The sequence below is a fragment of the Blastomyces dermatitidis genome (genome assembly GCF_000003525.1).
Source record: "Blastomyces dermatitidis ER-3 genomic scaffold supercont1.1, whole genome shotgun sequence".
In the NCBI taxonomy this organism is placed as follows: domain Eukaryota; kingdom Fungi; phylum Ascomycota; class Eurotiomycetes; order Onygenales; family Ajellomycetaceae; genus Blastomyces; species Blastomyces dermatitidis.
Genome location: NW_025544774.1, coordinates 9,138,135 through 9,161,863, shown reverse-complemented (window position 1 = coordinate 9,161,863; position 23,729 = coordinate 9,138,135). Strand labels below are relative to the sequence as shown.

Below are 23,729 nucleotides of genomic sequence, written 5' to 3'. Positions count from 1 at the left end.
AGACTTCTCAGTGTCTGACTCATTGTCTATTTTTCTAACTCACTGTCAGAATCTAGACTGAGATCTAGTTATAATAGATTATCATCCTCTTCTCTATCACTCTCTCATTTAACTTGATTTGCTAGATTCTCTTTTCTGAGGCAGTAGTTAGCATAATGAGAGCTCTCGCACACATAGTATTCTGCTGTGAGTGCTGGTGATTTGCCCTCTGCATGTCTAATCAGCAGTCTGCTTGCTGTGAGAACACTCACAGAGAAAGTTGCTGCAGAGTCTGCAGCAGACATAGATGACTTGATAGTTTTCATATATAATTTAATCAAGAAGATCTGATAAGAGCAGCAGTCATTATTTTGATCAATTCATCTGAAGTCTTATATATATTCAGTAAATTAAGTTCTTTGATCAGTTCAAGCATATCAGATGACTGACTCATTGTCTCTAATTCTTCTTCAGAAGTCATTCAGACACTCAGTGAGAATAAGAGATGTGATCAGAGATAGATTCAACTTCAACTCTTTTCATAGAAGTCTCTTCATCATCACAGAGTCAGAGATTGAGACAGCTCACAGCAAGTTAATCTTTCACAAGATATACAGTGTTAATAACAGCTTATTCAACTTCTCAAAGAAGAAACACAGTTCTTGAGCTTTCATTCAGACTTTCTTCTCAGATAGCTGAAATTCTCATCTCAGCTTGCTGATTATAATGAGAAGAGAAGTACTCATATTCTTTCTCATTTCTGTAGACAGATTATTGTGTCATTCTAATATCTGTCTCTTTAAGTATAATGAAAAGACTCAGAGTACTGCATCTTCTCTCTTCTGCATGATGATAAACTCTAGATAACTGATGAATATTATTACATCTGCTTTCACTGAATTGAACAGCATAACATTGCTCACTCTCAGTCACATCAGATGTTCTCATTCATCATCTTCAGTGTAGTGAATCACATCATCAATTCATTATGAGAATGAACAGAATCTATTGTCTAGCAGAAAGTCATCATGATCACAGATGAGACAGATCTCTCTCTTCAAGAGTACTGCAGACACTTACTCTCTGCAGACTCAATTTTCTTCTGTGTCATAGATAAAGCATGAAATGTCTGTCTCTCATGTAAAATTGAATCTATTTCTTATCATGTTTGAGCAGTAAGTTCTGCTCTCAAACACATCTCATTCAGCATCACACAGCTCTCTTGGAATTGCAGATGTCTGCAGAGCTCTAGAGAGTGATTTGAAGTCTTTATTAAATAAGACATTCAGTCATCAGAAGAATTCAGTGAGAGAATCATCATCTTCAACTTGAGTCAGTTATTTCTGCTACTGTTGATTTTCATGCTACTGCTCTTATCTCTGAGCAGCAAGTACTGCTTTCTCTGTGTAAAAGTTATTTCATATCTCTGTCAGTCAGCTTCTTCTATCTGTCAAATGCTGGAAATTATTCTGAAGCTTGTTGACATGCTCATTAATAAGAGTGATATACTTATTCAGCTGATTCTGCTGCTGATTGAGTCAGTGCTCACACTTATCTAGCTTACTTTCTCACTGAGTCAGCTGAAACTTCAGTTGCTTTAACTTCTTAATTATATCTAATACAGTGACTTCACTGAAAGAGGTATGACTCTGATTATTAAACTTAACATAGCTTGAAGCTATTGATTCTCTTTCTTTCATATGCTTTGTGACCTCTGTACAGAAAGTCTGTAGCCAAGAATTAATAGTATTCTTTCATTTTATAACAGAAACTGAGTCAAGAGTCATTTTAACATTGTTATAACACCTGATGAACACTTCTATAAGAATGTTCTCTGTCTTAATACAGTTATATAATATGACTTAGTTCTTGACACTATCATATCATTCATTTGCATTCTGTCAGACCTTCATGATCATGACAGTGTGTTTCTTCACTGCTGTCTGTAGATAGATGTGCTCAGTATCAGATTTCTGAGCAGGTTCATAGAAAGCTCACTTCTCAGCAGACTCATTCAGCTCAGTGAAGCAGAGCAGCTGATGAGAGCTGCTTCTAGTGAGATGTTCATCCTGCTTCATTGCAGTGTGTAACAGATGTGTATAGAGTGAGTCTATTACAACTGAACTGATTATCAGCTGCAGTGATGAAAAAAGATAGAGTAGTCAATCAGACTAATCATCAGTTGACTGAACTTTGTTATCTATAACTCAGATTAATCATCAGTGTTATATCTTCTTAAAGATAGAAAGAATGTAGAGAAATCAACTAGATCAATCATCAGTTAACTGAACTTCATTATTCACAACTCAGATCAATTATCAGTGTTACATCTTTTGAAGATGAAGTGAAATCTAAGAGAATCAAGAATCTTGTTCTTAATAAAATATGCTATCAAATTGCAGCATACATCATCTATAGTGTATGCCAATTATATATCATACATGTAAAAAGATAAATCTTGTCTTATTCTTCAAGATGAAGATGGGCGGACGCCTCTATATATATATATATACATGCTTGTTTGTTTATTGTGATTGACTTTTACAGAAGAAAGAGGTAGAAGCCTTAGAAAGGAAGAGGCAGAAGCCTCAGAAAGAGGCAGAAGCCTCAGAAAGAAAGAGATAAAAGTCTCAGAAAGAGGCAGAAGCCTCAGAAAGAAAGAGGTGAAAGTCTCAGAAAGTAGCAAGAGTGAATGTCACAAGAATCAAGATTATTCTCTTAAGAGAATAAAAACAGCTTATCAGACAGCTGTCTCAAATCAACAGCATAATAATAAGTATAAATATTATCTTGAAGATTTATTCTGAACTAGTGAATTTAATAACAGCTACAGATCTTCATCTGTAAATCTTCAAGTGTGTGATGAAATTCCTGCATACACTGTCAATTATCAGAATTAACAGCTGAATCTGTAAGATAAGTAGAACTCTGAGAGTTCATCAGAGAGTCTGAGATAATTACAGCTTATAACTGATTATGTTTTTAAAGAATTATAAGAGCTTCTATATTTAATGTATTAATTGAGCTTTCAGATTATATAGAGTACTGAGATGTTAAGAAGCTACTAACTCTTCTATTGAGTTAATTAATGAATGAATTTACAGAGCTCTGAGAAACAGAGTTTTGAGAAGTTGAGAATAAGAAAAATAATGTAAAAGATGTCTGCAGCAGAAGTATACCTGTAAAAGTGAAATGAAATTGACTTAAAAATGAGTTAAATAATGATATAGATGATTGATGAAAGACTGAAGAGAGATCTGCAGAATCAGAAGATGAATTAATTATCAAAGATAACAGTCACAGTTATTTTCTTAATTAAGTTAAGAATAAAGTTAATGAGAAATATTCTCTATAATATCTGATAACATAGTGAGCTCTTTGAATGACAGTTTTCTTTTTACAGACTGCTGTTAATAAAGATATATCAGAACTATGAATCTTATAGTAATAAAACTTAATCTCAGATAATATGTCTATTTCAATAGACTATTCACAGACTTAAGAGACTGCTGTTAATTGTATGAAGTATTAACATGTCTGAGATAACAGAGAAAGTTCAGGCTTATTTATCACAGAATCTGTAGCTGTAGAAGAATCTAGTTTCACTACACACATCTATTTACAGTTCTACACAGTGTAAAGAGATAATCAGTGATAGAAAAGATATAATGAGAGAAGATTACAATATCTGAGTTCTCTGAGTGCAGTATTGAAGGCAGACAGCTGTAGAAGTAGTAAAACACTGTAAAGAAATGAATTAATTAAGAGACTGATTTCACAAGCAGTGAACACAGGCTTTTAATACATTATTTATTCTTGAGAATCTATAAAAGATGATTGATCAGATGCATTATCTATTCAAGAATCTGTACAGAGTAGATAGTTAATGAGATATATAATCTATTATTCAAGAATCTGTACAGAGTAGATAGTTAATAAGATATATAATCTATTATTCAAGAATCTGTACAGAGTAGATAATATAGTTGATGATATAATTAATGAGATAAAAGATGAACACATTGTGAGTGTGTAGAAGAAGTCATAGTGCAATGTCATGAAATTACACTTCACTTAATTCTGCACTAATCAGTGGGCTGTATTCATGCCAAGAACCTCAAAAGGGAAATTCTCCACTTTTAATAATCAGAGTTTTCATCATATATTTACTTCGCTTCGCTCCGCAAATAACTACAGTAGCAGGTATTTATTACTATTTTCAGACAGGCACAGGATCAGAGGACTCAAATGAAATGCTTGATAGAAAGATCGCACTTAAGAATTCATATCACCATTGAAGTATGCACTGTGCTGTGTGCAGTCCCTGTTAGTTAGTAGGGACAGAGAAGTGAATCTATCAGAGAGTGATGATGAATCTGTCAAATGATAACATTCATTCATGTACATGTACCTAGTGAGTTTGATAAGGCAGATGAGGTACATGAAACCAACCGCAGAATATACTGAAGGTAGTGAATGTGGAAGGTGCTCTCCACCACCACCTGGGCATGTGTCATTCTCGATGTAGTGTGGAAGCATCCGCAGTACTCCGTACCTGGGATTGGGAAATTATTTAAGAGCCGCATTGAAATCATATAAACCCCCCCCCCCCCCCCCCCCTTTTCTCTTCCCCTCCCCTTCTGGCTTTTTCCCCTTTTTCCCATTTCGCCCCCGAATTCCTCCCTTTCTCTTGGTGCTTCCTTTTTTTTTTCCCCATTTCCCCCTTGGCCCGAGGGCCCTCCCCTTTAATCCCCCAAACCCCCAAATGTCGGGGGGAATGAAAACCATATCTCCCAAAAATGGGCATTTTTAGGACATCCACCAACTACAAGAAAGAAGCTGTATTTCCGTGAAAGGGGAGCTACCTATGGCTGTACTGTACGGAGTACATCCGACTAAACCGCAGATCAGCACTCTCTAATATCTATATCACATAAGAGGGAATGTGTAAATTACGAAGGAATGAGAAGGAAAGATATAAGTTGCACTGTACTCTTTACCTAGGTAGTATTTAAAAAGGCTGGAGATCTAGTGCTTGGCAGATCAGGTCGGGTTTCACCGAAACGCAACGGAAAGGATCAGAACTCCCAGTTGTTGGGAAGAAGCTATTTAATAAATACCATTGGCTGGAAATCCGGGGGAAGTCATATAAATATTTAGTCGTAGCTTCCGTCGTGGATTGTCGTCCAAGCTTGGGCTGTTATTATTTAGCTTTGCATAAAACCATCTGATCTCCCCACTGGCGCGTTCCGGGAGGGGGGTGGACCAAGGGTTACACCTGGGCATCGCGTGTGAGTCTCTTGGTCAGCTCTCTCCACACTTTTTCGACGCAAAATCAACCCTGGAATCCTGGTGTGGAGTGGATGGGAAGTAACTTGGAGTCCTGAGTAAATACATGGCTGGACATTTCTGGCGCGTGAAAGGCCGAACTGGGGTTTACATGTCCTTGAATGCAATAAGAACAAGCAGCCCACGCATTTCTACAAGCCCAGCTTAAACAAGTTGCCTATCACGTCACCTATCTCGTTGCAATATCGAGTACCTCTGACTAGCTCGTGCATGCTCGGCAGCTTGCAAGCATGAAAATCCTTCCCCAGACAGCTGCGGTGCTTGCTGCCCTCGCGGGCAACACTGGGTCTAACCCTCAGGATGATCCCGCATCGCTCGCGGAAGCTTGCCCTGACTTCCTCGAGTACTCTCAGGTTAAACAGTGAGCGCCCGTTTACTGAACTTCGTCGTTCCTTAAGAGATAAGAAAACTGTGCGCACGTTCGAATGGTTTTTTACTGATCCATGGATGATTCTCTTTATGCAGTGGCCCGTACTCCGAAGGCCCTCTCAAGCTCTCCTTCCAACGGCCTGCTGAGCCATGTCGAACCTTCTCATCACCGCTCGTTGAAAAGGTCATCGAGGATGTGACATCCCGCATGGTCGACAAGGACCTTGCCCAACTCTTTCGGAATGCATTCCCCAATACCGTGGATACCACTGTCCGATGGCATGTGTCCGGGAAGGAGCGGCGATCCAAAAAATCGAAACAACATCCGCAAGATGAAGCCTGGCAGGGGCCGCAGTCCTTCATTGTCACAGGCGATATCAATGCGGAATGGCTGCGCGACTCGACAAACCAACTTTCGCCGTATCAAGCCCTCGCGAATAAAGATCCCAAAATCGAGGCCCTTATCTTGGGCGCCATCAACACCCAGGTTGAATTCGTCCTTCAATCTCCCTACTGCAATGCGTTCCAGCCGCCCCCTCCAAGTGGCCTCGCTCCCATCCCCCCAACCCAGGAAGACACCGTTCACCCCGCCTATGAAGAATCCGTTGTCTTCGAATGCAAATACGAGCTCGATTCCCTAGCCAATTTCCTCGCGCTAGGAAACAAGTTCTACGCCGAAACCAAATCCACAGACTTTGTCTCTGATAGATGGTACCAGGCCGTGCATACTGTCCTTCAAGTTATCCAGGAACAATCCGAACCTACTTTTGACGAACAGGGCCAGTACTTCCGCAACGAATACACATTCACGCGCATGACCAACGTAGGAACCGAAACCTTGAATCTGGGCGGCATTGGGAACCCCCTAAACAACGCCACGGGCCTTGTCCGCAGCGCCTTCCGCCCCAGTGATGACGCCAGTACCTTCGGCTTCCTCATCCCCGCCAACGCCCAGATGGCGGTCGAGCTGAAGCGGACGGCGAAAACCATCAAAGCCGCCGGCGGGCCTCACAACCTCATCAAGAAGCTGGAGGATAGAGCAAACATTATCGAGCAGGGTATCCGCGAGCATGGGGTTGTGTTGCACAAGAAGTTTGGGGAGGTATACGCGTTTGAGGTTGATGGGTATGGCTCGCGTTTACTCATGGACGACGCCAATCTCCCCTCCCTCCTCGCTTTGCCTCTTCTCGGCTTCGTCGACAAGCACGATAAAATCTACCAGAACACGCGCAAGATGATATTGTCCAAGGCAGGAAATCCGTACTATCTGACTGGCTCGGCGTTCCATGGCATCGGTGGCCCTCACAGTAAGCTTATGATTTCTCGAGACTTTGGACATCTCCCTCTTCACTTTTTTCGGAGATTTCTTCTGTTGAAAAATATATCTAAATCTAAATCTAAATCTAATCCTTCCCAGTCGGCGTTGAAAACGCATGGCCCATGTCCGTCCTCGTCCGCGCCCACACATCCGACGACGACGATGAAATTCTCGAATCTATCAACATGGTCCGCGACGCGAGTCTGCTCGGCCTCATCCACGAGAGCGTCAACGTCAACAATGTCGCCGATTACACGCGTAGCTGGTTCGCGTGGGCGAACAGTGTGTTTGCCCAAACTATTCTAGACCTTGCGGTAAGGAAACCGCATCTTATCTTCGAGAAGGGGGCCGCGCCGTATATAGTTGGGGAGTGAGATGAAATGGATGGTTGGGGGGGGGGTGCAAGATAATTTTGCAGTTTTTACTGTTGGGAATTTTGTAATTAGATATAGTTTTATTTATGATATAACTAGTTATATCACCTACACTTTTGTTTCTTCTTTGGTTAGCTAGTAAGTGATATAAGAGACTTCTGTTTACATTTTTATGGCCCAAATATGCAATTTTCCTTACTGGTGAAAAATAAATAAATACAATAAATAAATAACTCTTGAATTCTGATAATCGTTGAACAAAAGGGAATAAGTAGAAATCATTTAACTGGCTCCTGGGAGGAGCATGTAGTGAGCCAAAAATATTTTGATGGCTGAGAATGCACGGACCACCTGGGCCTCTCCGCAACAAAGCAGTGATATTAGGGAAAAAATAAACCCTAAAAAACATCAGTGCAAACATTCTGCACTCCTTTCTACTCTGCAGTCGCAGAACACCACACGAAAATAATCATGAAGGTCCGAAAAAGGAACGAATATTTGGATATAGAATCCAGTGGTGGGGAAGGGAGTGACGGCGGGTATGATTCTGAAGCTGCGCTGGAAGCTAAAGGCAAGGGGAAAGGGAAGGGGAAGGTGACTGGACGAGCGACGAAAAGGCGGAAGCTGTCTCTATCTGCATCAGAATCTGCGTTAGCGGATGAGGGTGGGGTTGGTATCGTTAACGGCCGGGGTTCTAAGGGCGGGCGGGATGCCGGGGTTCTTTCTGCGGAAGATGAGGAGGATAGGGATGAGGACGAAGTTATTGATAATGCGGATACCGATGACGAAGAAGAGAACGGTGATGGAGAAAAAGATGAAGGAAGCAGGGGGGAGGAGGAGGAGGAGGAGGAGGGGGGATACCAAGAATACGATTCGCAATCAGATCAGAAACCCACCTCAACGACATCCTCCACCGCCCCCACCACGAAGTCCAAGCCTCTTAAACCCAAGGAGACCCGCAAGAAAAACAAAACCGGCGTCATCTACTTCTCCTCCCTCCCCCCCTACCTCAAACCCTCCGCTCTCAAATCCCTCCTAACCCAACGCGGCTTCAGCCCCATCACAAAAATCTTCCTCTCCCCCTACGTCCCACCCAACGCCTCCTCGTCCACCACCACCGGCAAAAGAGCAAGCAGCAACCGCCGCCGCACATACACAGACGGCTGGGTCGAATTTGCCTCCAAGCGCACCGCGAAGATATGCGCCGAGACCCTCAATGCGACCATCGTCGGCGGCAAGAAGGGCGGCTGGTACCATGACGACGTGTGGAACATTAAATATCTGAGGGGGTTTAAGTGGGCGGATTTGATGGAGCAGGTGCAGCGGGAGAGGGCGGAGAGGGAGGCGAGGAGGCGGATTGAGGATGCGCGGGCGAGGAGGGAGGAGAAGGCGTTTTTGGCCGGGGTGGAGAGGGGGAAGGTTGTTGAGGGGATTCGGAGGAAGAGGGCGGAGAAGGCGAAGGGGAAGGGGAAGGAGGTGGTGGAAGGAGAAAAGGCTGCGGGTGGGAATGTAGATGGGGTTGGGGCTGGGGAGGAGAAGGGTTTTAAGGCCAAGGCTGGTTTGGATGTTCGGAGGGTGTTTAGGCAGAACGAGGTGCTGGGTAGTGGGAAGGCGAGGGATAGGGGGGAGAAGGCATTGGATGCGGATGCGAAGAGGGTGTTGGGGAAGATCTTCTAAGGGTGGTCATTCTCTCTTATGCTTATAGATATTATTTATACACTCGAGGACAAGATTCGTTTGCGTCTACATCAGTTAACCCTTTATCCAAATAAAGAAACTGCCACAGTTCCGTGATTCTTGAATACTTTATATATATATATTTTTTTAAATCACATCTACCCTCATAGTAACGCCAATGGCCCCATCATAAATGCAAAATATTAGTCATGGCTATAAAGAAAAGCAGAACAGGCAAAACCTGTCTTAACCGTTCACGTTCAATTCCTCAAAATCGTCAAGAAGCTCATCCATGTTTATCTTAGGGATGCCATCATCATCGTCATCCTCGTCATCTTCCTCCACAACACTCATCGCATCTTTATCGACACCATCCATACGCTCAGCATCAGCTTTCGCCTTTTTGGCTTTGTAAAGCGCAAAGGTGCTTCTCAACTCCTTATCCTCCTCGACATCCCGCAAGAACATCTCGAAATCTTCCTCCGCACGATCTCTCTCTTGTTTCCGTGATGAGGCGGCAGCCTCCTCTTCCTCGCGGTTCATACGCTTGAGGCGCCAGTTTCTCTTGGGCTTCTTCTTCCTGGGATAGTGCTTCCTCACGAGAATCACGTCGGGGATCGTAGAACTATATGTATGGCTTTGTTCCAAAGCCTCGTAGTTGGCGTCGTTGAAATTTGACCCCGACAACAGATAACCCTTCACAGAATCCCCGACATGAAGGACGCCACCAAGGTGCGTTCTAGTGAAATAAGTAGTGTCGTTCACTCCGAGGTCGGACGCCCGTGCGACGGTGACTTCAGCGAGATGGAAGTGGCCAACTGATCGACCAGCAGGTTCGATATCCATAACAATGAATTCAACAAGTTCTTGGACATCTGCCACGCCTTTGAACGGAGTTCTCCAGTATATTGGGGAAGGGATGTCGGCCGTTTGAAGGGTAGCTGGATCCAACAAACTAATCGAAGTTCCCACACGATAACACAGAGTAAGAGGATGGATGTTACCCAAGGATTTGGCCAGCGATATGGGGAGGGCAACCAGGTCGTCTTTGCAAATAGGTACCAGGTAAACGGAATAGGAGATTTTGTAAGATTTGGTCGACGTGTGAACGTCCATGGAAATGAGCTCTTGCGATTTCTTGACTCGAGTTGGAGCAACAGAAGATAAGAAATCCACCATCTTCTCTGCGTGGTTTCGTTGTGAGAAAAAGAAGTCCAGGCCATCCTTGGCTTCCTTGATGTTAATCGTATCCTTGTGGGCGTTATGTTTTAGAATCAACTGTTCTAGGTACAAGAACGTTCGTTTGTGAGGGACTTTTTGCCGGACTTGCACAGCCGCTCTCCAGGTATTAGGGGTATACGATTTGGCACACTCGGAGCATTGTTGAGACGCCACCACATATTCTACCTCAAAGGTCTGCTGCAGAATGGTCCCTTCGAAGGCCTCTTGCTGAACTGTAATTTTGACCTTAATTCGTTTAGAATGAGGTTCTGTCCATATGAATCCGGCGTCGATAATGCGAACTTTGCCCAAACCACGCAGTTTTCGGAGACATAGCGCAAGTAATTCCCTCGACTCGAGGGTAGCACTTATCCACTGGGAAGGCGGCTGTAGCCAACGTTCGCAGTCCTTACAACAGTGCAGTGTGGCTTCTCGCTGTATTCCTTGTGATATGTCAACTGTAAGCTTCACACAATCTTCACAAAGGGCGCCTGCAGAAGTTGTCCCATCGATAGGAGCACCGCAGTTACAACATAGGATCCTAAATAATTTGTTAGATAATTTCTTTCTCGGTAAGTCAAGACAGGCGGTTGGAAGTGCTCACGTTGCTGTTTGTTGCTGCGGTTTGTATGCAACCTGCTGCATGGGCATCGGGGAATCCAAGTCCATCGACATGATGGCAGATAAAATGGGAAACTGAGATAATTCTAGTATTTCGAGCGAGTGTTGTAAAGTAGAACGGATGTCATCGCAAAATATCAAAAAGCATTTTGCCCCTCTAGAATCTCATAAAGTAGATTATTAATGGGCCTCGTCTCGGATTTACATTTAACCGACATCCTCAACACGGCAACCATTTTTTTTGATTCTTCTTCCTTCTTCCTCTTGCTAACGGACAAGCAGTATTTGCACCTATCGGCCCAATTTGCGGGCAATTGTCATATTCACAATGCGTCGGGCTCTACTAACGGGCATCCAATGCCATGCTTGTCGAAATAATGTCGTTCGTTCGTTTGTTTCCGTTTCTGGTGTGACATTCATGCCTCTAGCAAGTGGTTCATGGTCTGCCTCTCAGACCCGCCCTCCACCTCTCTCACGGAATTTTTCATCTCAGCACGCGAAATTATTTTCGAGCCATCCCTCTGACAATGCTGAAGTGGCTGTTGATCCTATGCCTGAGAAGGACATTACGGAAGAGACGGTGAAGCCACCAGAAGAACCCGAAGAACATATACCCTGGTACCTTCAAGAAGAACTTGAAGCCACAACATCACACCCCCTAAGAAAGCAACAACCGCTGCCTCCTCTTCCGGAGAACCCACCCCCAATATTAAATGGCCTACTTGAACATATATCTATCGACCTTGGCCTCGATGATATTAGCCTGCTTGATCTCCGCAAACTTGATCCTCCTCCCGCTCTGGGAGCAAATCTCATTATGATTTTCGGTACTGCTCGAGGCGTGAAACATCTCAATGTTTCAGCAGATAGATTGTGTCGGTGGCTGCGTACTACCTATAAGTTACGGCCTGATGCCGATGGTCTCCTAGGCAGAAACGAGCTAAAGATTAAGCTCCGAAGAAAGGCTCGTCGTGCAAAGCTAGCCAAGAGCGCCAAATCAACTCTTACGGCGCCCGACGATGGAATCACAACGGGTTGGATATGTGTCGATGTGGGAACCGTTGAAGGCGGTCAATTCCGCAAACCGGAGGAAGAGGCTCGGAAAGTCGGTTTTGTTGGCTTCGGAACGTTTGTGCAGGGGACTCGGATCGTTGTGCAATTGATGACAGAGGAGAAAAGGGAAGAAGTTGACCTAGAGGGTCTTTGGCGTCGGACGCTGGAACGAAACTCCTTGGAGAATGAAGGCCTCCCGCAACCGCAGGCGGAAGAGCCTCCACAAGAGGCGGGTGATATCCATAAACCTTCATCTGTTACACCAGCTCACATCAGTCATCGAGTTAGCCACGCGGCCCAAATTTCGGTCAACTATGAACAACGAAGGGGTATATCTACTGGGTCTTGTCAGTACCGAGACCTCGAAGAGGACGGGTTGAATTACGCGCCGATCAACCCAGACGGAACAATTAAACTTCCGGAACTGATTTCTGAATCAACTCCCCTAACATCGCTGACTTCCCGGTTAAGAAATATTTCTCCATATGAAGCGATCTATCATCTCGGACAAGACGTTAATGACACAAATTCTACGACATTTTTAGAGCAATTTTACCGGAAACTCTCGAAAGCTCCCGATGATCTGGCGTCCGCTCAAAGAATAAAACTTATATGCATTGCAATCATGCTTCATCATCCCGGTTATGGCAAAACCGACCTCTTCAAGGTGACCCAAGAGCATTTCATCTCAAACTACGGTGTAACGCCCCCCCAATTCCTGGAGATTTTGGATGCGTTGCTCTCATTCAAACCCGATCTGACCTCGGATCCTCCCAATCTGCTTCTTCCAGCCGCTGATATGGAATTGGCATTACAAACCATAGATCATGTGGGACTCCGAGGTATCGACCTCCTTAACTCGACTGTTTGGATGAAACTTTTTGTCGGCGCCTCATTTCGCGTGCCGGTCTGCCCAGTAAGGGATCTTATGAATGCCCCGGTTATCGGCAACCGTACTCCGGTTTCCCTTGATACGTACGAGACAGTAAATCGCGTCCAGACGCGTCTACTCAAAGTCAAAACAGCCGCCAAAATAGAACTGAGCGCAAACGAGTATCTGAGCCTGCTTCGTGTGCTCTTCGACCACGAATGGTACTCAATGTTCTGGGATACATGGGAAGAAATAGCGCTGGCTGGGATGCCTCGAGACAAATCGCTTTACGTGTTTCTTTTCCAGCTCCACGCCGAATCGGATGGCTGGGAAGGTTGGAAGTCGACCCTTCTGAACTGTATTCCAATGATGGAAAGAGAAAATCCCCCAGTATATATGGACCGTGAGCTAGCAGAGGTTATAGCAAGATGCCTTGCTATAGCACATCCAGAGATAATGGATAGAGTTGAGCGAAACGAGCCGAGTCCCTTGGTCCGGCTGTGGCACCGCTGTCGAATCACGATTGAAAAGGAGGTTCCTTTGAGAGGGGCACAAAATCCCCCTTCCACCATGTCTTGACGATCCCTCAATATTCTAGTTTATATACCCCTAATAAATTTCCTGGACAATACAATGAGATCCGCATGTATATAGCATAGAGCTCGAAATTCAATGGAAAAACGAAAATTAGACGAATAAATAAATCAATGATGAGCTACGAGACTGAAATCTGATGAGTCAGCATTTCTCATCGCTACCTACCTCGGCTGTTTATTGACCAAAAGCCGCCATCCCCAACTTTCCAGGAGAACATCAGCGGCGACAAGCCGGCAGACCGTCTCCTCAGGCCTAGCCTGTGTTAAGAACTTCCCATCTCTCCCTGCAATACAGAGAGGCAGTCAAGAACATCAATTCGCTAGCATGGAGTATATGTCCGCTCTACAGAACGAGTTCGACGATTTCAAGCCTTCGCTCTTCGGTAAGCTCATCTCCGTTTTCTCCCATACGCCTCGTTTCTATGTGCTGAAATACCAACTCGACGCCGTCTCCTGAGCTCGTTCATTCATTAATTCCATGCTAACCAAAATCCCCAGAAATCCTCTCAGAGCAGCAGCTCTCAGCCCTTCTACCCCCGTCTCTCCGCTACGTCCTCGCCGTCGCCACGCACCGACACCCCCGCTACCTTCTCCGTGCCCTCAACTCATACGACGAACTATACGCCCTCCTCTCCCTCCTCGTAGAACGCTACTACCTTCGCACCTTCGGCGGCTCTTTTACCGAGAACTTCTACTCTCTAAAACGCGAACGCGTCCTCGCGACCAAAAATGGCGAGGTTCCACGCGCCCAGCTCGGCGCGGCGGGGCCCGTCCGCGAAACGCTTAAGCTCCGCTCGTCAGACATATGGAAGAATCTGGCTGTGATGGTCGGGATACCTTATTTGAAACGGAAACTGGATGAAGGATATGATATCCACGCCGCTCCGCATGCTGCGCTGGCGGCCAGCGGAGGAGGAGGGCCACGATATCATCCGGACGACGACCTCCCGCACAACCCCACCGTGCGCCAGCGGCTAATGCACTATTACAAATGGTTCCTGCGGAATGTCTACCCGTCGCTGAACGCGGCGTACTATTTTGCCATTCTAGCTTTTAATCTTGCCTATTTGTTCGATAACACAAAGTACTCCTCGCCTTTCCTATGGCTGATAGGCACACGGATACGAAGGCTGGGACCTGCCGACCACGCTGCAATAGAGCTAGCTACGCAACCTCCAAAGGCGAAGACGAAAACTCCGGGCACCCGGCCCAGCGGTGCATTGGGCTTCCTCCGCCCGGAGAATATATACCCGCATCTTCTAGGGTCACTGAAGATCTTCCTTCCAACCTCCATATTCGCGCTAAAGTTTCTAGAGTGGTGGCACGCGAGCGATTTCTCGCGCCAACTCGCTCGCAAAGCGACAGAGGCACTTGACCTACCCGCCCCGGTTGTCTCGGGCATGTTATCGCCTACAGCAGCGACCGCGGCTGCAACAGCGTCTGCTACGGCGAAGAAGGCAACCACATCCACAACTACCAGCAAATCGTCCGACAAGCCTTCGAGCTCACAAACACATATCCCCAAACGTCCCAATCCGCCCCCCATCTCCTCAACATCATACCTCCCCATCTTCACCGTACCTTTACCAGCCGTCGACCCGGCCGCTGCTGATGCGAACCCTGCTTCTGCCTCCACTCAATCCCCCTGCCCAATCTGTCTCAACCCTCTTAATAACCCTACAGCCTGCCAGACAGGGTACGTCTTCTGCTACAGCTGCATCTTCCGCTGGATAAACGGAGAGCATGAGCGGCAGATTGACTTTATGAATGGGAAAGGTTCGGAGTGGGAAGATGATGGTGATGGTCATGGTCATGGGAGAGAGAATACGGTACAAACGGTGACTGGAGAGATGAGCGGTACGGATGGGGAAGGCGGGAAAGGGAATGATCTTGACAATAAGAGTAGTCGGGTTGGGAGATGGGAGAGCGGGGAGGGGCGGTGTGCGGTTACTGGGCGCAGGGTATTGGGTGGTTCGGAGGGGCTGAGGAGGGTGCTTGTTTGATGGATTTTTTTTATCTTTTTTCGTACTGGTTTTGTCAAGGTTGGTTGGGTAGGATGGGATGGACATGATTTATATATAGATACTCAAATTCAGTTTAGAGATATGTATCATAGATGTATGTAGATAGCATTTCCTCATCAAGATAACTAACTACATTAGAATATCACCATAATACTACATCATTTAATAATAATCTAGCTCAGCATAAGAACCCCAAGGAATATTTGCAATCGGGTAGAGATGTCTGTCCAAAGCTCTCGTTCATATTGCACCATGCTCTCACCTTTACCTCGTCTAAATTTTGAAGCTAATCTTATCATATTCCAGCTAATAATAGATAGTTATATTGCATGGTTATCTTTTGTCATCTACGGAGTATATGTAAAGAAAAAAGATTGGAAAATATCCCACCAATTCCTCAACTGATCATCCACACCCGGGAAGGTAGGGTAAACCGAGAAGTGAGAGAAAAAAAAAAAAAAGAAAAAGAAAAAGAAAAAAAGAAAAGGAAAAAGCCAACCCGCATGAATATCTAACACGGACAAAGCCAATGCCAATAGGAATATCTAGTTATGAGACATATAGACATAGAAAACGAGACATATGTGCAGCTTATGCCTATGTAGGTAGATAGGCTGAGGATGGGAGTATATATGCAACAACGGAAAAAATGCAAAATATATCATGCCATGCCAGTGAGGAATGAGAAAACAAAAAACCAGAGAAAGACAGAGATATATCTCGCTCAATGCAGCAAAAAAGGAAACCAATCAAAACATAAACACGTAAAACAGACCAACATCCCCCCTTCCTTCCCCCTCCTTCCTAAATCCCCAACCACCACTTCGACCTCTCATAAACAAAGAAGCTCACCGCAACCATAGGCACAACCTTCATATACCCAATCGTCAACCCAACCCAAAACCCGCGAAACCCCTTCTCCGCAAAAATCCGCTTCCCCGTCTCCGCAATCCCCACCCGATGCCCATCGCCCACCGCACCAGCAACCTGCATGCGGCGCCGGATGACTTCAAGTGGGTACGAGCTCGTCTGTGACACGAGGCCTGCTAATGCGCCTGATAGCAGCTCGGCCGGGGCCGTTAGTTGCACACGCTTGTAGGGCTGTGGGGCGGAGGCGGGGGAGGAGGCGGGTGGTTTGTCGGAGTGCGGGATTGTGGTGTAGGCCGCGAGCTTTGGATGGCGGAGCCAGTCGCCGACGGTGTCGTGGGTCAAGAAGGAAACGCCGGCGTAGGGGAGCATACCGAGGAGGGTTGGAGAGAAGCCGCGGTAGAAGTTTGAGAGGCCGTAGCGGGGGGGCTTGGATGGGAGACAGGACGTGGGAGGTGTGAGGGGTTTTGATGAGGTAGATGTAGATGCAGCGGTAGCGGTAGCGGATACCGTCCCAGGTCTATTCTCATTATAAATCTGACGACAAATCCTCCGCAGCGACGAGCGGACATTATGCTTCGTCTCAAACGCCAAGCGCACCCGCATCACCTCCAGAGGGTATGTAAAGAACACGGACGTCAGCCCAGCAGTGCTGCCACTAATCAATCGGCGGAACGGCGTCTCTCTGTCCCGTGACGGGATTACCACGGCGCGGATCTGCTCGTAGGCCAGGAACTTGATAGCGGCGTAAGGGAAAATGCGAAGTAAGGTTGCCGAATGGCCCTTGAAAAGCCCCCGGACGCCTTCGTGGCTGTTTATGTCTTTCATGGCACTCACGACACCGAACCAGCCAGTGGAGTATTTTGCGAATTGAGGGTTGGAGGTTTGGAAGAGAATCTTGACACGGTCCAGAGGGCCGACGACCGTTTTCGCCTGTATAGGTTTTACATATGTGATTAGTTATCTTTTCCTCTTTTACGGACGAAAGCACCAGTGACATCTAGGGGACAAAAAAAAAATTGAAAATAAACATAAACATAAACATAAACATAACCAGCAAAACATACCGCACAACCCGCCAAACCTCCCGCCAACCCGCTTTTAAGTATATAATCCAAACTCCTCTTATCAAGCGCCTTAACATCCGCATTGGCGGCGACATGCGCACGCGCATCCGCCCCCTCTCCCTGCCTCCCCTCCCCCACCCTAGCATCCAAGGGCTCTATATTCTCATGGTCGGTAGGACAAACGCTCGCAGGCGGAAGAGTCGACGCATTTTCCTTCACCTTCACCATCTCCATCCTTAGGTCCATCGGGGATCCGGATTCCGTACCGGTGATACCTACTCGACCAGCGCCGTGTAGCGGGGGAGCTGAATCGCCGGCGGAGATATTGTAAAAGTGCGACGTAGCTGTTGTTATTGGTGTCGTCGCAGGGGAGAGTTTCGGAGGCGAGGAGGAGGACGAAGGAGCATGCGCTTGGGTATGTGTAGTATGTGTGTGTGTCTGCGAAGTAGGATGCGATTGCTGCATCGGCGTCTGTATTCTATCCTACCGCGTTACCTTTCTCGCGAGGTGCGTCCTCAATTCCCGAACCTCGGGTAACCTCCGTGATCCTGCTGACCAGGAAGCAGAAATGAAATGAAAGAAACAGAAAAATTTTAGTATTCTCAACCTTTTTCCCAAAAAAGGAATAACACTACTCCGTCCTATTTGTTACCTGGATTATCAGAGCATCGCTTCCTCGAGGCGTAATACAGACGGAAGAAACGGAATGCTTATGGTGGCAGTCTTGTGGTGGGATATGGCTATCGTCTGTGCCGCCGGCATTTCTTCCTTAGCTCCGTGCCAACCACAGGGAGACAACACAGGGTGAAAATGTGCGATGTAGCTTTGCTTTCTTTCTTGCTTAAGGGTTCTTCGGTACCGCGAGCAATTAATCAATGCATCGTGTGGAGAGCGGAGTTGTTTAAACACTTTGGTCTTTGGTGGTTTGGTGGAGTGTGGTTTGGAAGAAAACAAGGCGTGGGGAAGGGGAGGGAAAGTAGCTCCCGTCCACCGTACCGTACCGTAATTACCCTGCCCGCCCTTGATCGTCCCTTGCTTGCATCGGCCAAATGAGAAGAGATACGAACACAATACAGCGAAACACGCCAACAAATACACGAAAGGGGAAAGAACGTCGGCTGGCATCGGCAAACTAGGCTGTTTCGGGCAACGCTCCGCGTGAAATTTCGCCCCCACCCGGGGTTTTGGTATTGGCCCTGTATTATTTGCCGCTCGGTTAAGGTCACGTGATTGTTGTGGCATTACCATTTTTGTTGGAATGTCTGAGTGGTTGTTATTGGTTGCTATCTAGTGTGGGCTATATGCTTGGTGCGGGGCGCTAGTCCGTACTGGGAAACCTAGGGCTCCCACAATTTTGATACTTTTCCCCCATCGCGTCCCTCCCAGGACGAAAGCCCTTGTCCCTTTCATACCCTTAAGAGAAGAAAAATTAGAGGTTAAGAATAATAAAAATAAAAGTATCCCGCCGACCAAAAACCTGAATGTAATAAATACACTTCCCCCCCCCCCCCCCCCCGGGTCTCCGCCCAAAACTATATAAATGCCAGCAATAATAACAATAGTAGCCAAGTTATATATCAAAAAAATGTGTGGAAGGTTTAAGGGATGGAAACGCCTAGTCTATGCAATGAAGCGCCCTAGCTAACAGAAAAGCCATGCCAGAAATTGTCTTGAGAAAAATATAATAATAGAAATCATAGATATAAAAACCTCAAGGAAAGAAAAAAAAATTGCGCGGGCCGGGTGATTAAGATGAGAGCCAGAACTGTGCTGTCCTTGGCTAAAATTATACGCCGGGTTGTACACACAAGATTCGGATGAGGAGGGTCTACGGGTTGTCGGGAGGCAGGCACACGGTTTGCCCTTGGTCGTCACTGTGGAAGGGCGTGACTGCAACGGGAGTGACAGAAGTGGTGGTATCTGCTCAAAACTGATACTTCGTCCCCTGCCTCGTAAGCGGCTTTCCTTGTCGATTCGTAGCCTTCCCCTCCTTCTCCTTTTCCCTCGTATCATCCGAAGCTGCAGCTGTAGCCGTGGACCGCTTAGCTTTCTTCGTCGGCCGCGCCGGCTCGACATGCAAGTGTCCGTTTTCCCGCAGTGCAGTCCCGTTCTTCCATCTCAGACAGCGGTATCGGCTCGATAGGTCCTCTCCCCCAGAGGGCTTCGTCCGGGTAGACATTCGTGTCGGCATCGCTGGCGCCTCTTCCTCCGGCTCTGTGCTTTTCTTCTCATCAGCATTCTTGCCAACGTACTCCGCTCGATTTCGCATGTACTTGGCGATGCTATCACGATACAACTGCAGTTCCTTGCGCAGCTTCACCTCCCGGATACCGCGGGAGTCAAGCCAGCTGATAAGCTGGTCGAGAGACTCTGGATCGTCATAGTAGCCCCATTCCAAAGCGGTGGAAACACCCACCGAACCCTCCTCGAGCTCTTTCCGCTGTCTCACTGTCATTTTGAACCGCTGGATGTACTTTTCATTTTCTTCAGCCGCTAAATCAATAAAGCCCTCCCGTTCCATATCGTCGGGACCTTGAACCCATAGTCGTCCATTCGCATAGTTTGCAGACGCAGTGGAGCTGCTCGGGAGACCTTCAAACGGCATCGCGTTCCGCTCAAACCAATAGTACCGATTCCAAAACCGGTCTTTACCCAAAACACGCGTCCGGGGACAATCCGCCTCTCGCAAATCATTATCCAGCACGGCGATATGTTCCTCGTATGACTTGACTTTGGCTTTTTCGTCTTCGATTTTCTTTAGGACACGCTGATACTGCTTCGATCCCTTGGGTGCCTTGGCGGCCTGTTCCTTTCTCTCACGCTCCTCCTCTTGCCGTCGTTTGCGCTCTGCGGCTCTATCTGCTCCACGCCGAAGCGATCTTCCTCCATGCACGTCTTCCTCATCGGTATCTCCAGCAGCCTCTGAGTTTTCATCCAAACCAGTCATCTTTACATCCGCTAGTTCTTCCAACTCAGGAACTGGTGATGGGGGGTGTTCAGGTTGAAGCTGTTTGCGTTCTTCATGCAACCGTCGAATCTCCTCAAGGCTAGCGAAAACGATTAGCTACCGTCCAGAATGGAGGGAAAAAAAGGGACAAATCCCCAACGCGATAACTTACCATGCTTTACGAGCCCGCTGATAGTCAATTTTCTCTTTGCGGAACTCAGTCATTTGAATGCTGCACTCTTCGAGATAATTCTTGATCGCCTTCGTTTCAAGTAGTAACATGCAGATAATTTGAAGAGCCTTCACTCGTAAATTGACGTCGAGGGTTACATATTGTTCTTGCGAGGTGTCTTGAGTTGGCTCACGGTCAAGCGGCGCCAAATGGGCTAGGATCTCGTCACAGGGTTTTTGTAGTCGCGGTCGGTAGGATAGCCTATGAAGGAGTCCGACCATAACTAATTCCCAACCACCTTTTTGGAAGTCTCGTTTCCGTAGGCGATCGATCCACCCATACTCTCCAAACATTTCCGCCGCGCGATGTATCTGTACTTCAGCCGTGCCAGACCGGCTCCTTGATTCCAATCTCCGCTTCAAATTTTCGGCTTCAGCCTTTGCATAACTACTTCTAGTGGTTCTTCTGGGCGGTGTCGGTTCTCGGTCCGGCTCTTCAATTTCTTCCTCTTCTTCATCGTCCTCTTCGTCCTCGGATTCTTCGTCGGGAAGGGCGGGTAGCGAGATCTGAACAGCGCCATCCTGATCTTTCTCATCGTTCACCAGTGTTTTCAACACCGCACAGTGTACTTCCACAAACAGCTCACAGGTAACGTCGTGAGAAGAAAACTGCATTGCTTCGACGAAATCATCGAATGTGAAGGAGTCTAATTGGAGAACCTGGCAATATACATTCAGCGTGTTCCAGGTTTCGAGAAGAGGTCCCATAGATTCCATTTTTATGTCACCACTGAGTAAACTATCTTCTCGCGACGACTTTTCCAGCAGCTCCGAGCGCTGATCATCAGTTAAGAATTTCACTGGCGGTCGTAGTTTATTGCTGTGAGAAGGTGGAATATCTAAATCCTCGATAGGGTATTTGATAGGGGGCGAAGGGGGAGGCGGCGGCGGGCCATTTTGAATGACGACGGAAAACGAGTTGGCGCTATCTTCGGGTATTTGCCAGACTCTGTCCGGGCCGAAACTGCCTGGAGCAGCAAAGGAAGGGTTCTCGTTCAAGGCTCGTTGGTATTCTAAATATTGATCTTCCCTTGCCTTCGCAAGTTCCCGGACGTTGGTTTTGGACTTTTGCCCCTTGGCAGCAGGTTTTAGGTTCGGCCATCTTTGTTTGGAATAAAAGAACCTGAAGAGGTTTTCGTCTTCTTCTTTATCGACAGCCACGTTGGCTTTTTTCCCTGCAACCCTATTTACATATTGAAGGTGTTTCGGGACCTCCGTATCAATCCTATATTCCTTGGCGATCTCGGGTTTGACTAGCCATGGCGCACCGGTCCACGACTCCCTAGTGACAGTATTTCTGATGAACGAACGCAGCATCTGTTTGGTAAAGATTTTCCGGTCTCGGATCAGGTGTTCATCGTCCAGCAATGCCTCCTCATTCGGTCGGTTTACCAATTTTACTAGATACCTTGACGATGCCCTTCGCTCTACCGTACCATCTTCGTTGATTAATTCTGGGAATCGGGCTTTCTCCCGAACAATGCCCTGCAGGCGGGATCCGTTGGTCAGGAGGACAGTAACGCGTTCGCCAGGGTAAAAATCTTGTTTAAAGTCCTTCAATTTCGTTAGTCATAATACGAATCCTTGGTTGGAGATCGGAAGGAGCATACTTCGAAAACTTGGTCGACTATTAAGAACAATTGAGATCAGCTTCAGGCCCGGGTTGTAAAACAGCGCAAAAAAAGACGACTTACCAAGGCTGTCAATTCGCGAAATAGTTGAAAATTGAACTTTTCGCAAAACCGGTTCCTTCAACGGTTCCGGAAAGGCGCTATTCACTTCGCGCGAACCATCCGTCTGTTGCGCAGTTAGTACAGGAAGTACTTAATATCTCAAACGCAATTGAAGGAAAAGCAAGAAAAGCTGATATGCGACGTACTTCACTTCTTAGAGCCTCAAAAAAAGTAAGAGAGGAGTGACCCGTTATCTCGCAGATGAATCGTTTCTATATCCAATATCGACTTGTTAAGCACATCCATTCTCGTCGACGCGTTCGGACATGACTGATCAAGGTAAAAGTTCTCCGGGCGGCGGACGAAACGCAAGCGCGGACCCTTGTTGATGTCGAGTTCGAGAGGGGGGGAGTTCATGGGTACATACCTGTTTGTAGAAGTTCATTCTGAATAGGGACCATATAATCAGCGATTTGCGCCGCGCATATAAAAGTAACAAGGGAGGAGAGGAGGAGGAAAATAGAGTTTTGAAAAGTGTGTGAACGCACCTATGAAGAAATTGCTGATACTTGGTGAACACTTCATTTGTTTCCGGGATAACCCAGACCTGTATTCCGCACAAGCACGAAAAGCACGGTACAAGTTAGATGATTGTCCGCTGAAAGAATAAATCCGCGAATGAGGGCAGTAGGCACATACCTCCTCGCTATCATCTTCAATGGTTGGTCGAGGGAGGTATTGGACGGGTTTGCGCTTGAATAGGACCTGATGGAGAGACAGAGGAGAGTTTTCCGTTAATATATATCTCTCCGCACGATTGAGTAAATTTTCCGCTGGTCGGAAACCAGCTGCAAGCGCGATAACAGTCCACATACCATATTGTTTGACTATAACAACGAAAGAGCTATACTTGGCCAGTCGGGCCCGTTAACGAGAAAACGCAATAGGAACCCGAATAAATTGTCCAAGCAGTCCCCCTGTCTGTCAAGCCCGACTAGCTCGGGTAAGAATATCCGGCTACGACTGAGAGGAAGGACCGAAAAATGTCTGTGGAGGCTTCGAGCTGTTATTATTGTTAGTATTTTTTTTTTCTTCGCTCCGCAAATACGCCAAGAAAATATAAATATTTCATCTATTCAGGATGAGGGAAGGAGAATCAATTGTAGGAAGGGATTTTAAATACGCGTCCGGCGGGCGATATTTTCTGGTGGCCATGGGGGGCCTAGGGAGGCAGGCATACCTGTGGAGATGGGAACGCGTCTAGAACCCGATCATCGGGTATAAAACACGGAGGAGGGTGTTGCTGCAGCTGATAGTGGTGGTAGAGGAATGAAGGACAGAGATAGAGGCTGAGTTGGTTGCGGTGGTTGAGGGTGCAGTTGAGGTCGGGATAAGAAGACGGGGGTGGTTGAGGTGGAGGCGGGAAGAAAAGAGGAGGAAGAAGAAAAGGGAAGAAGTTTCGGCAGGGCATTGGGGGGGGGGGGGGGTTGTG

At 46.7% G+C, this 23,729-nt stretch overlaps 7 protein-coding genes across 7 annotated transcripts; 4 read left to right on the top strand and 3 right to left on the bottom strand.

Annotated features, from left to right (window-relative positions):
• Nucleotides 1–5,178: 5,178 nt before the first annotated feature.
• Nucleotides 5,179–7,599, top strand: BDCG_01225 (uncharacterized protein). Its single transcript, XM_045416732.1, has 3 exons — nucleotides 5,179–5,689; nucleotides 5,794–7,004; nucleotides 7,115–7,599. The coding sequence occupies exons 1-3, from the start codon at nucleotides 5,559–5,561 to the stop codon at nucleotides 7,387–7,389; spliced, it is 1,617 nt and encodes a 538-aa protein (XP_045272388.1). The 5' UTR covers nucleotides 5,179–5,558; the 3' UTR covers nucleotides 7,390–7,599.
• Nucleotides 7,600–7,791: 192 nt separating this feature from the next.
• BDCG_01224 (pre-rRNA-processing protein ESF2) lies at nucleotides 7,792–9,323 on the top strand. The gene has a single exon (XM_045416731.1). It carries the CDS (start codon nucleotides 7,861–7,863, stop codon nucleotides 9,064–9,066), a length of 1,206 nt encoding a protein of 401 aa, XP_045272387.1. The 5' UTR covers nucleotides 7,792–7,860; the 3' UTR covers nucleotides 9,067–9,323.
• On the bottom strand, nucleotides 8,399–11,091 carry BDCG_01223 (nonsense-mediated mRNA decay protein 3). The gene is made up of 2 exons (XM_045416730.1): nucleotides 10,892–11,091; nucleotides 8,399–10,828 (listed from the first exon to the last, which is right to left on the bottom strand). The coding sequence occupies exons 1-2, from the start codon at nucleotides 10,960–10,962 to the stop codon at nucleotides 9,313–9,315; spliced, it is 1,587 nt and encodes a 528-aa protein (XP_045272386.1). The 5' UTR covers nucleotides 10,963–11,091; the 3' UTR covers nucleotides 8,399–9,312.
• Nucleotides 11,092–11,179: 88 nt separating this feature from the next.
• BDCG_01222 (ATPase synthesis protein 25, mitochondrial) lies at nucleotides 11,180–13,579 on the top strand. Its single transcript, XM_045416729.1, has one exon. The coding sequence runs from the start codon at nucleotides 11,237–11,239 to the stop codon at nucleotides 13,409–13,411; it is 2,175 nt and encodes a 724-aa protein (XP_045272385.1). The 5' UTR covers nucleotides 11,180–11,236; the 3' UTR covers nucleotides 13,412–13,579.
• Nucleotides 13,580–13,635: 56 nt separating this feature from the next.
• On the top strand, nucleotides 13,636–15,613 carry BDCG_01221 (peroxisome assembly protein 12). The gene is made up of 2 exons (XM_045416728.1): nucleotides 13,636–13,811; nucleotides 13,927–15,613. Exons 1-2 carry the CDS (start codon nucleotides 13,754–13,756, stop codon nucleotides 15,429–15,431), a joined length of 1,563 nt encoding a protein of 520 aa, XP_045272384.1. The 5' UTR covers nucleotides 13,636–13,753; the 3' UTR covers nucleotides 15,432–15,613.
• Nucleotides 15,614–15,730: 117 nt separating this feature from the next.
• BDCG_01220 (mitochondrial carrier protein) lies at nucleotides 15,731–18,497 on the bottom strand. Its single transcript, XM_045416727.1, has 2 exons — nucleotides 17,387–18,497; nucleotides 15,731–17,252 (listed from the first exon to the last, which is right to left on the bottom strand). Exons 1-2 carry the CDS (start codon nucleotides 17,849–17,851, stop codon nucleotides 16,257–16,259), a joined length of 1,461 nt encoding a protein of 486 aa, XP_045272383.1. The 5' UTR covers nucleotides 17,852–18,497; the 3' UTR covers nucleotides 15,731–16,256.
• Nucleotides 18,498–18,871: 374 nt separating this feature from the next.
• On the bottom strand, nucleotides 18,872–23,724 carry BDCG_01219 (DDT domain-containing protein). The gene is made up of 10 exons (XM_045416726.1): nucleotides 23,478–23,724; nucleotides 23,113–23,300; nucleotides 22,937–23,002; nucleotides 22,786–22,844; nucleotides 22,665–22,683; nucleotides 22,444–22,509; nucleotides 22,259–22,361; nucleotides 22,175–22,191; nucleotides 20,506–22,118; nucleotides 18,872–20,433 (listed from the first exon to the last, which is right to left on the bottom strand). Exons 2-10 carry the CDS (start codon nucleotides 23,113–23,115, stop codon nucleotides 19,311–19,313), a joined length of 3,069 nt encoding a protein of 1,022 aa, XP_045272382.1. The 5' UTR covers nucleotides 23,116–23,300; nucleotides 23,478–23,724; the 3' UTR covers nucleotides 18,872–19,310.
• Between the last annotated feature and the right edge of the window lie 5 nt (nucleotides 23,725–23,729).

What these genes read in the sequence shown, in the direction of transcription:
- BDCG_01225 (XM_045416732.1), top strand. Translation starts at nt 5,559, where the DNA reads ATGAAAATCCTTCCCCAGACAGCTGCGGTGCTTGCTGCCCTCGCGGGC. An exon ending in GAGTACTCTCAGGTTAAACA is followed by an intron (nt 5,690 to 5,793) that starts GTGAGCGCCCGT and finishes CTCTTTATGCAG; the next exon opens with TGGCCCGTACTCCGAAGGCC. An exon ending in TGGCATCGGTGGCCCTCACA is followed by an intron (nt 7,005 to 7,114) that starts GTAAGCTTATGA and finishes AATCCTTCCCAG; the next exon opens with TCGGCGTTGAAAACGCATGG.
- BDCG_01224 (XM_045416731.1), top strand. Translation starts at nt 7,861, where the DNA reads ATGAAGGTCCGAAAAAGGAACGAATATTTGGATATAGAATCCAGTGGT.
- BDCG_01223 (XM_045416730.1), bottom strand. Translation starts at nt 10,962, where the DNA reads ATGTCGATGGACTTGGATTCCCCGATGCCCATGCAGCAGGTTGCATAC. An exon ending in CCGCAGCAACAAACAGCAAC is followed by an intron (nt 10,829 to 10,891) that starts GTGAGCACTTCC and finishes CAAATTATTTAG; the next exon opens with GATCCTATGTTGTAACTGCG.
- BDCG_01222 (XM_045416729.1), top strand. Translation starts at nt 11,237, where the DNA reads ATGCGTCGGGCTCTACTAACGGGCATCCAATGCCATGCTTGTCGAAAT.
- BDCG_01221 (XM_045416728.1), top strand. Translation starts at nt 13,754, where the DNA reads ATGGAGTATATGTCCGCTCTACAGAACGAGTTCGACGATTTCAAGCCT. An exon ending in TTTCAAGCCTTCGCTCTTCG is followed by an intron (nt 13,812 to 13,926) that starts GTAAGCTCATCT and finishes CAAAATCCCCAG; the next exon opens with AAATCCTCTCAGAGCAGCAG.
- BDCG_01220 (XM_045416727.1), bottom strand. Translation starts at nt 17,851, where the DNA reads ATGCAGCAATCGCATCCTACTTCGCAGACACACACACATACTACACAT. An exon ending in GAGGTTTGGCGGGTTGTGCG is followed by an intron (nt 17,253 to 17,386) that starts GTATGTTTTGCT and finishes AAACCTATACAG; the next exon opens with GCGAAAACGGTCGTCGGCCC.
- BDCG_01219 (XM_045416726.1), bottom strand. An exon ending in TTGAAGATGATAGCGAGGAG is followed by an intron (nt 22,845 to 22,936) that starts GTATGTGCCTAC and finishes TGCGGAATACAG; the next exon opens with GTCTGGGTTATCCCGGAAAC. An exon ending in TTGAGGCTCTAAGAAGTGAA is followed by an intron (nt 22,362 to 22,443) that starts GTACGTCGCATA and finishes ACTGCGCAACAG; the next exon opens with ACGGATGGTTCGCGCGAAGT.